General features: G+C 40.0%; 1 protein-coding gene across 3 annotated transcripts; it reads right to left on the bottom strand.

Annotated features, from left to right (window-relative positions):
* Positions 1 to 316: 316 nt before the first annotated feature.
* Positions 317 to 10,265, bottom strand: LOC133884637 (uncharacterized). Of its 3 annotated transcripts, XM_062324116.1 has the most exons (18): positions 10,108 to 10,265; positions 8,971 to 9,043; positions 8,777 to 8,820; positions 8,204 to 8,246; positions 7,899 to 8,126; positions 7,607 to 7,762; positions 5,010 to 5,075; positions 4,201 to 4,245; positions 4,016 to 4,095; positions 3,391 to 3,455; positions 3,237 to 3,303; positions 3,018 to 3,131; positions 2,402 to 2,475; positions 1,820 to 1,917; positions 1,631 to 1,690; positions 1,480 to 1,548; positions 1,339 to 1,392; positions 317 to 872 (listed from the first exon to the last, which is right to left on the bottom strand). In XM_062324116.1, exons 1-18 carry the CDS (start codon positions 10,185 to 10,187, stop codon positions 801 to 803), a joined length of 1,488 nt encoding a protein of 495 aa, XP_062180100.1. In that variant the 5' UTR covers positions 10,188 to 10,265; the 3' UTR covers positions 317 to 800. The 3 variants fall into 3 exon arrangements, 2 of the variants coding, with proteins under 2 accessions (XP_062180100.1, XP_062180101.1); XM_062324117.1 differs by lacking the exon at positions 7,607 to 7,762; XR_009903148.1 differs by lacking the exons at positions 317 to 872; positions 1,339 to 1,392 and having other exon boundaries at positions 1,820 to 1,963.
* Between the last annotated feature and the right edge of the window lie 698 nt (positions 10,266 to 10,963).

Raw genomic sequence — 10,963 nt, 5'->3', positions numbered from 1 at the left:
AGCCGTTGGAAATGTAGCCGTTGGACAAATAGTCGTTTGAATTATAATCTTTTGAATTTTTGCCGTTTGATTTATAGCCGTTTGAATTTTTACGGTTTGAATTATAACTGTTGGATACAAATGAAATAGAGAATTCTGAGATATAGGGAATGAGTTTTAGGGAAGCTGCTGGAGATTGAAGAGATATAGGTCTGGAATCTTTTTGAGACATTCCCTATATAAGAGATATAGGGAATAAGATTCAGGAAAGCTGCTGGAGTTGCTCTAACAAAGTAACTAAATAGGATAATTGCATATTTGCCAGTACAAAAAGTCGAACTGCAAATTTGCCACTGAACCATCCAAATGCTGATTCCATCTATCGTAACCAAAGTGGACAGAACAAAAGAAACTGAAGTACAATACAGTTCAGAAGTTACACCTCAATCGCTTGCCGCTTTAGAAATCAACGTTGCGGTTCTACCAACAATATATCTTGTGTCACCAGTCCCCCGATCCAACTAATTATACACTAGCTCATATTTTTTCCTACGCCACTTGCATCACATGGTCCGAGTAAACGGACTTCACTGTTTCCTACGTAATGCCAAGCAAATTCTATGCAAATCAGGCAGCTTCTCTGATGAGTTTATCAAAGTAATCACTGCACAGTTCGATGTGGAGTTTGAGCACAATTGTGAAAAATGTTGGCGCGAACTGGTCATCCTAGTTGTCCCGTCTTGGATAATTATCACCATGGGCTGTTCGATAGCCTAATAGCTTGTATGCCACTAATTACACAGCATGGATTGATGTTCGCTTCACTGACGCTTCTGAGCTTTTGACCGAGATGCATTCTTCCTCATTGTCCAGAATGCTGCACGGTATCGATTCTGCAACTCAACCAGGGTACAAATAAGATTGGTTATCATACTATGATAAAATACAAGAAAGCTCACAAACATTCACAATAAATTGACAGAGGCTGGATTGTCAGATGTCAATTCAGAATTCAGCATAGCTCTAACCCCAAGTTTTTTGAGCTGAAAGCTTTACATTAACCTGTATACACCCAGCCCAGCCACTGATCATGTGAATAATGATAATTCAGTCATTACAACTTACTCCTGACACACACACGCGCGCGCACTCTGAATGCATTTTATCTAACCGTGTACGAATCTACAAGGGAATCAGGGACAATGGGACATCTGTAGTCCAAGTGGCCACGGTTTGAAATAAGGCTAAAGCAGCGCAATCAATTGCAGAATTTTAAATGCTCCTCACAAATTCAATCACCCCTAGCTAATTGGAGATACTAAATCGGAAGAACCATAACCCTAAATATTAGAAGGTTACCTGCATCATTGCTCTCATATTTGCACTGTAAGTGGTGTCTATCATATTCTCTACCTGCAAATCACATACCAAAGTAACCCACGAGAACAACAACACTCTGTCATCAATAATCCAAATCAAATTAAATGCATAAACCCTCACCTCCATCACAAACCCATAATGGTAAGCGACCTTTTTCACATCTTCCAAACTTAACTCAATAGACATATCCTGAGTTCAAGGAAATAAATCAGGTAACTTCAAAGATACTAACACTTTCAGTTCGTGTAGATAATGGAATTCAACTAATTACATCATCTGGCCCATATGAATCAGCGAAGTGATAAAGAAGCGGACCCAAGTTTATCCAGACCTGTTGATTAAAATTAACAGATAAGAGGAAGCAGGGTTACTACAAATCCGTTAACAAAAAAAGATAGGTCATGCTGATTCTCATGGAGAATAGGTATGAGCAATCAATTCCTAGAGCGATAGAACTCACCCCACCATCCTTGAGAACTTTTGATATAATCTCAATATATTCAACAATATTGTGTGCCGTATCCAGGAAGAAGCACGTTACAACAGCATCCCATGCAGCTGGAACAGATAGTATTGTAAAAGAAGTTTTCAGCATCCCATGAAGCTGGAACAGATAGTATTGTAAAAAAAAAAAAATTAAAAAAAACTTTTCTCGTCATACATGTCTGGACCTAAAAGTGACAAAAGTAACAAATAAAGACCAAAACATCGAACTTCAGCCTGGAACCGGGGTTGTACAGCCCTAGAAAATGGCACTGCATTAAGACTGTAGCAAGCAGTAGAATTATGCTGATTCTGAAACATCCCTCTTTATTTTTTTTTTAAAAAAACATGTTAGAATTATTTCTTTCCACATGAATGCATAATGATTTCATCATTTGTGGGGAAAAACTAAGTATTCCTAGAACAACATTTAGTGCACATAGCAGATACATGCACAAGTCAAAAGGCCCTAGAGCACTGTGTTAAAGAAAAATATTTTGGATTTCTGCTCTGTCTACCGTCTATATTCCAAAAGAACTGGCCAATTGGGTCATCTTACTTTCTTGGCTTTCCTCGCTGTAGACCTCTACAAAATCCCCAGCGCACATAGAAAATCCCTCTGTGATACCAGCACTGTTGAAAGAAAAAGAAGACCCGGACATAAGTGAGCCAAGTGTGTCAAAGCAAAGCATAGAAAAGTTAAAAATCAATATATATCTTTTTTTTGCAAGAAATATGATTAAACATCCAATGCAAACAAATATTCAATGTTTACCAACATTATAAATAATGCCAAATGACTGAAACAAGATCAAGCATTGAACCCAAATTCTAAAAACAAAAGGAAGTTTAGATCAGACATTCAAAATGCAAAAGCACATTTAACTGCCAAATTTAAATATTTCAACAGCCAAATGTCACATTTTTGTAGGGTCTGCAAAAACCTCCAGTTTTCAATAGGCTGATTCAATTTCTGAAGCCATCAAGTCTAAAATCCTAACAACCCAACTTTATAAATATCACATATGCTGATTTTTGTAAATCAGCATAGTTGTACTCTGATCAATGGAAATGTTAAGATCCTAAAAACCAAAATGCACCTGAGAGTATATATAACTTGCACCAAACAGACAAAGAATGATGACACTGATAAGAAAACCTGGCAGAATAAGTACCTTGAGGGATGAATATCAGGAAATGAAACAGGCCGAAGTTGATCATTGTCTGAAAGAGAATTGCAGTTGCTGTGTATCCAAGGATATATAGTCCATTCATTGGCCTCTTGGGCGCTGATAAGAATGGTAATATCATTAGCATTATGAACAATAGCTTGATAGAATAAGGCACTGATTGCTTTTAAATATATGTAGCTTATATTTAATATATTTGCATACTGGTTCAGGATGAAACTTGAACAAATCAGCATGTAATATGAGAACTCATTCCCCTGGCTTGCAAAACCTGTTCAAGGTCAATAGCACGAAGAGAGACAATGTCAAGAAATATATAAGATTAGCTCAATTTCGATCGAAAATTTTGTTACAGTACCCAGAGAAGAGATCTCCAGAGCCAATCTCCCAAGCCCAGCACCAGGGACTAGACATGAAGGGGGCCTATGAAGTTTAACAAATATAAATATCAATAACGGAAAAGGAAAAGCGAATACCCAAGTAACTTCTATTTATTTGTGATGTTATATTTGCATGGACCATTGGTAGCTGGCAGTGGGTATAAGTAGAGGTGCTATGGACATAATCAAACGTATATGAAGACAACATGAATCTGCAAGGAGAATTTTGCTAATTTTTACTTGGAGCTAGTCATCCATTAAGTGGACAAATTGAAAACAGAGAAGTTACAACCTCACAGGGTTCTGTGGATCCTGATTAAAGTCCAAAACACCTTTTCTACCATTACTGATAACAAAATTCCACCACAAAGGGTTTCCCAACTTCCAATATAAGGACCATCCCGCTCGCCCACAGACATACATAAGCACACCCAGCGGTAAAAAAAGACAGGAATGCATACATGCATGAACCATGCAAGCACACTTGTGAACACAAACACAAAAAAAATAATGCCATAAAATAACTCATTGTTCTAATGTTAGTATTCAGTATTCACTGTTGAAAGTAAGATCTTATTGAAGCGACAAGGGCAATGAGCTTACCTCTGCTTGCTCCGGTTAGGAAAAAGACGATTAAGCTCCTCGAGAATGGGCTTAAAGCACTCATCACGTTCCTTTTGACCCTGAAAAAGTATAAATAATAAAAACAGCAGTATTTTTCAACATTAGATCAGTGCACTGAAAGGAATGCCTACTTCAAGCATATTTACGGTAAAACAGAAAATTACCTCCTGAGCCCAATCTCTCACGATATTTCTTACGATGCATCTTACCTGCATAAATCAGAACGAGATGACTGATCGAAGAAGCAAAGCATAGAAAATGTCCACATACAAAAAAAAGGGACAATGGAAACTGATGAATAACTGCAAATGCAGGCAAACCAGCAAGCTCCTAACAAACATGCCACAGAAATCAGAAAAATACAGCATGTTTCAGCAGTTAAAATTCCAAGGTGTTATGGTCAGAAGGTTCGGGATCAAATATCAGAGGAGAAAGAATAAGAAGAAGAACTTGGGTTTGCTTGAATCAGCAGTCAAGTTGGATTCAGCTGGTCATACGGCTGGCTGAGATAGGCATAGTATTAGTATTTAGTATGTCTAGATTAGTATCGCTATTTCCTAGTTTATATCAGAGTCCTATCTACGTATCTGAGTTAGCTTCTATATATCCGAGTCGGTCTAGTCGGTGCCTAAACTATAAAGGCTACCGTAAGGGTCCTGTAATCTATCAACTAGCAATAATATTCAGTAAGGGCTTTGCCCAACAATCCAACATCGATCAGAGCCTCAAGTCGCACGGGAGAAGCCTGGCGACCTGAGGGCGATCTGCCTGATCCTTTGTGTGCCATAATACATTGGCATAAAAATGGAAATCAACACATAAATGAAATGCAGCAACATCACATCTCAGGAAAGATGCCAGCATTGGTAACAACTTGTTGGTGGTGAACCAACATATACCCTTGGCTAACTTCCGCCTACAGCATTATAGTACACTCTATCTGCAGAGTATACTGAATCTGAACAACCCTTACCTTGTCAACATCAATTGGAGGAACATTCAACTTGAACAATGAAGCTGTGCAGTGTCGTGGTGTTACCTAAAATAAGGAAACAGGATATCATATTCCACAGTTAGTTGAACACATAATCTGTGAGTAGAAGGTACAAAGGATATATTAAATAAGAGGAATCAGTGCTTCATGAACAGAAAAAGGTCAGTGTTTGATAGCCCAATAATAATGTGTAAAATGATGTGCGATATCATGTCCCAAACCTTAAGAGTAGTTTTATTGAGGATGGTAATTGGGATAACTAGCTCGCCCTAATTATCAGGCTCTGATCTTTACTTTGATTATTTTCTTGCTTGATTCCTAATACACTCTATTGCCAACTATACATAGCCGGCCAACTAAAGAGTCCCAACCCTAATCCAACTAACTATTAAACCGAATCCAACTCTATCTCCTAGCTAATTCTATCTCTAAACAAATCACTCAAATCCTAAAATACCAAACTTATCTCCTAATTAAAAAGGTAACCTATCTCCTAGCTTGATCTCATGCTCTTCTGAGCCTATATCATTTCCCTCCTTGCCATGAAACAGCTCGTCCTCAAGCTGAATTTCTTGCGCCTAAGAATCAACCATTATCGTTGTATTGGTATGCAGCCATATCTTCTAATTCCATAAAATAAATTCCCTTCATTGAACATTGACATAGGTGATCTTTAGAAAATGGCTCAACACAATTGAAGCATAACCCTTTTGCGCGGCAATCAGCCATCTCATATGTAGTTACACGGTGTATGTGTTGTCCAACAGTGGAGGTGGAAGAAGAAACTGCAGAAATTGGAGGATTGACAACCTTGCTGACCTTCATGATGGGCTACTGGAGATAACCGCAAGCTAGCTGCTTCATTTGTTGTTGCTGCTGTTGCTTGTGGTGTAGTAATTGCTTCTGTTGTTGGGTGAAAATAGCCTTGAAGAGAAGAGTTTTCAGATTCTTGGCAGAGGCGTTGTTCATATGCACGTGCCAAACTCATGGCTTTCTCAAGATTGGATGGATTCTGATGCTCAACATCGGTGCTAAAAGGTTTGCCAAGTCCCACGGTGAATAAGTTGACTTGTTGCTTGGGAACGAGAGATGGCGTAACTCAAAAAAGAAGGGCCAAAACTTCTTTTGATATTCATGTACTGAATCCGTCTTTCTGAGCGTAGCCAACTCACCCAAAGGATTGCTACGAATTGGAGGACCGAAACACATGTTGACGTAATGCTCAAAAACGGATCACTTCACTATGCCATGATTGTGTTCAAACTGCATATACAATTGTTGAGCACCGCCTGTCATACGATAAGAAGCTAGCCATACAATGTCATTCTCCGATGTTCGTTGCCCACGAAAGAATTGCTCACAACGGTTTAACCAAGGCAAAGGATCTTCCTCTCCATTGAAATTGGAGAAGGTAAGCTTATGAAAATGAGAAGCGCACCGATCATCATCTGAGCTTGCTGATTTGCCCTTGACAAGACCTGAGGTGACGAAAGAGGCTAAACCTGAGGTGCTAAAATTCTTCTCCCGTTCATCCTGACGAGCCTCGATTGCTTCCACCTTCGCCAAAAGTTTATCCATCATCTTGCTAGTTCTATGGTGTAGGCACCGTCACCCATGATGAGGGATGCGGGCCAGCTGTGTGAGCAGTGATGGCGCACAGCAGTGATGGCGCACAGCAGTGGTGGTGGAGCGGCGGTGGTGCATGGCGTGGAATAGAGCAGCAGATGCTGCAAGGGAAAACGGAACAACGACGGCGGCAGTGGTGATGTGGGGAGCGGCAGCGGCGGTGTGAAGGGTGTGCTAGGGTTGGTGGAGCGGTAGCGGCGTGGGAGACTAGCATAGTAACAGAAACTTTGGATACCAAATATTGAGGGCAGTAACTGGGATAACTAAATCACCCTGATTATCAGGCTCTAATCTTTACTTTGATTATTTTCTTGCTTGATTCCTAATACACAACTATTGCCAACTATAAATAACCGGCCAACTAAAGAGTCTCAACCCTAATCCAACTACCTATTAAACTGAATCCAACTCTATCTCCTAGCTGATTCTATCTCTAAACAAATCACTCAAATCCTAAAATACCAGACTTATCTCCGAATTAAAAATGGTAACCTATCTCCTAGCTTGATCTCATACTCTTCTGCGCCTCTATCAAGTTTGCTACTAGCTAAAACTTTCAGGGATCTTTTTGAATTTAGGAATGCTGAATCACTTCCTATCCTACCTTAATTTTCACGGAGTTACATATTCCTGATCCCTACATTCTGATGGGATGGCAATGGCACTGTTGCCCAGTCACTTCAGATTGTGCCTGCTTCCCCTCATGTTTTTTTTTTTCAGAATAAGATTTGACAAGACTAGATTTTGCTATCTTGTTGACCATTTGATTCTACACCGATATCCTAGCACAATTGATTATCTAGACATTTGCATACACATATAAATTTGCATATTTAGGAAGCACGCCATATAAATGCACTACTCCTTGAGACTCATGAACATAAAATTCAAGCAGGATTAATGTTCTGCATTACGCAATTGTGAATTATTTGGAATAACTAACAGCTTACATGTCCAACAGAAGAAGATGCAGAGCAATCTTTATCTTTGCAATAAGCTGCTGTACTCGCATCTTTATCATCATTACATGGTACACCTCCACCTTGGGACACTCCCAAGTTGTTGCCAACAGACTGGGAACAGCCTGCCATGTGATCTTCCTCATCCTGTTTGATATTTAATATTTCAAATTCTACATGCAACATAATGGACTCTTCAACAGCATATCACCAATGCTGTGATCTAAAAGTGACTTCTACATGAAACCACCGTCTTTTTTTTTTTTGTAAAAGCACCCATTACCTTCTTACTGTCAGTTTCTCTTGAAGATTCATGGGTCCTGGTATCTTCTATGGGGCAATCATGCTGCTCATGCAATAAGGAACTGCTTCTAGAGATAGATATTCTCGAGCAATCATCCCTCTCACTGGAATGAGCACAATCCGCCTGACTATGTTCATGCATGTTCACTGGATAATCATGACCATCATCATCTACATACTGACTCATGTCAAAAGGAGGTTCAAATGCCTGCAATTCCTCGCTTTTAAGAATACCATCATGTGCATTACACTTATCATCAAATAAACAGTCTCAAAAGATCATACCTCAAGCATGTTCATCATAAAAGCTGCATTAATGGATATGCACCTGTCCGGTAATAATGCATCAAATAACAATAGTCAAATACATCGGCACTAGCAGTAAGCATAAAGGCTGTTTTACATAAAATACTATATGGCATTACCACGTCTGGTATCGATTTAAAGCACATGTCTTAATTCTTAAGCATACCAAAGATGTACAATGGTATCAAAACAAAGGCCAGTTGATCAACAAACATGTACAGAACCATTCCCAAAAAAAAAGAATAAAGCTGATTTTTTTGAATGATTCAATGAAGTCCTGACTCATGAAGATAGAGCATCATCAGAAAATATTAGATACACAGAGTAGGCCAAGCAACACAGATACATGTGACATTTAAACTGAGCTTGGTGATGCCATATGAACTAAAATATTCAATTGCAATCAATGACATATATACACTGCTCAGATGGTACAGAACATGATGAATGGATGTACAGTATATTTTATCTCACAATATTTAAACACAAGAAAGAAAACAAGTCATCAGTACTATACAAGAATACAAGCATAAAGCATAGAACGTTACTCACCATCTCAGTCTTTGGTACTTCAGACCAAGGTGGAAAAGAAGTTCCTACACAGAAAAGTCGTAAGTATAAGATGTGAGCGAGCATACAGCATTAGATGAGCTATATAGATGGAAATGGAATCTAAAAGTGGTAAGCAAAGAGGTACAACTGGGTTTGAAAAAAGGAACATGTGTGATGAATATATAAATATAAACCTTGTGGGCAGGACGAAGCATTTTGAATGATTGTTCATATCTCTTGACATCCCTTTCTGCTGCATCTTGATAGCTATTGCGACCAGGAAAAAAATATTTATAATCAGGCAAAAAAGGTAAAAGGTGGGAGGGGGGGGGGGAGCAAGAATGTTCTCATTTAGTTATGTTGCAAAGATATTATTTCATGTTCTGACTACAAACCTACAGCTGATTAGCTTATACATGTCACCAACCATTTAAAAATCAGAACCATTGTACTTGTGTAACATCAATATAAAACTTCAGATCGAACCAAAACCTGACAAAAACACACTTGTCCTCAATTTAACATTCTAAGGATGGCGGATTGGCCAGCTATGTCTGCAAGTATTCAAATCGTTGTAGAGTGGAGGCAATTTACCATGCTATCCTGTGATTCATATGGTAACATTTTGAGGATTTGAAATACCAGACCACCATCAAACGCAGCCTCCAATGGCCTCAATCAACAACAACCAAAAGCCAGCACAGTGCCAGGAAACCTCATATTACTCGCACGTATCTACCTATATTTTCCCCTCACAAGGTGGTCGTAATAAGCTAAGGACAACCAACAGAAACGGCCACTCCCATGCATAAACTTCACCGGGTCTAACACGGCTACCCATAATCCCAATCCATTATCCACTCAAACACCGCCATGCACAAATCACCGAATCTCTATATCTGTCTGTGCTGATCGAGAACCCCCAAACAGCGCAGCTCCCGTATTCTCGGGGCAAAAACAAACAAACAAACAAACGGCGTAGCTCTGGCTCCCCGCCCTCCCCACCAGTTGATTCCCGGTCATCACCCAAGCCACTCCTGTAAGCATCTCATTCTCTCGAATCGGCGAGTGCCTCTAAACCCTGTAACTCATCGAAAGCATCAAAGCATACTATGCTCCCCTCCAAACTCCAGATTACCCCATCGGCCCACGACTCGGTGCAGCACGCCGAACCGCTTCTAAAACCGAGCTCCGCTTCTACTAGTCCAGTCAACGCGGCGAGAGAGCGGCGGCGGCGGCGACGTTGTGGGGACGGGACGGGACGGGGGGGTTCGTGCAGGGTAGAGGGGAGAAGAGAAAGGGGTTGGGGTTGGGGTTGGAGGAACGCGTACTTGGCGTAGGCGGCGATGATGCGGCGGAGGGACTTGATCTCGAGGGCCTCCTCCTGCTCGGTGTACCGCCGCTCGCCCATCTTCTCGGCGGCGGCGAGGTGGACTGTTTTTTCTTATCTATTGGTGGTGGCTTCAAATGTCCGGTCTGCGGGTGTTTCGGTTACTGGTTTTTTTCCCATCAGACGGCCCACGTCACGATTCGGTACCCGTCCGTATGGCCGTATCCGTATGCCCTGGGCCTCCTGGCCGGTTTGAGTCCAACCCAACCGAGAAAAGTTACCTTTTGCTTAGGTATAAAAACTTCATTCAGGCTCGCAAATTCTCAACCGCCCGAGATCTACGGCTCCAGTAGTATATGAGTTGTTTGATGTTGATTTAAAGATTTGAAAAATGACTGAAAGTGTTAAGCATATTGCATGGTATATCGAACACGAGACATGATTTTTACAGTAGATTGAAATTGATTTTAATTTTTTTTTCGTATCTCGTGTCAAATATGGTTATGGTACCATTTATTAAAAATATTACACGATAGATCGAACAAGAGACGTGTTTTTTACGTAGAAAATCCTTACAGGAAAAAACTAATATAAGTTATGTACCACGCAGAGGAATTACAATGATCGTTCCAGTCTCTTGTACAACTTACAAGATGAATATATAAGGGATAGACAACAACCACTAAGTCTAATACAAACTATTTCAAAATGTAGATCAAAGACGTCCTTTATATGAACCAACTAAAATTCGAATTACAATCTAGCATAGAGTAACGAATTTTCAGTCGCTTGAAGATTAAACGTTCCCGAAGATAAAGTATTGGAGTTCAAGTCTTCCTTTCAGAACTGAACTCCGG

The sequence above is a fragment of the Phragmites australis genome, chromosome 11, assembly GCF_958298935.1.
Source record: "Phragmites australis chromosome 11, lpPhrAust1.1, whole genome shotgun sequence".
Classification (NCBI taxonomy): domain Eukaryota; kingdom Viridiplantae; phylum Streptophyta; class Magnoliopsida; order Poales; family Poaceae; genus Phragmites; species Phragmites australis.
The sequence above is the reverse complement of the archived record's forward strand: the minus strand, read 5'-3'. Positions and strand labels throughout refer to the sequence as shown.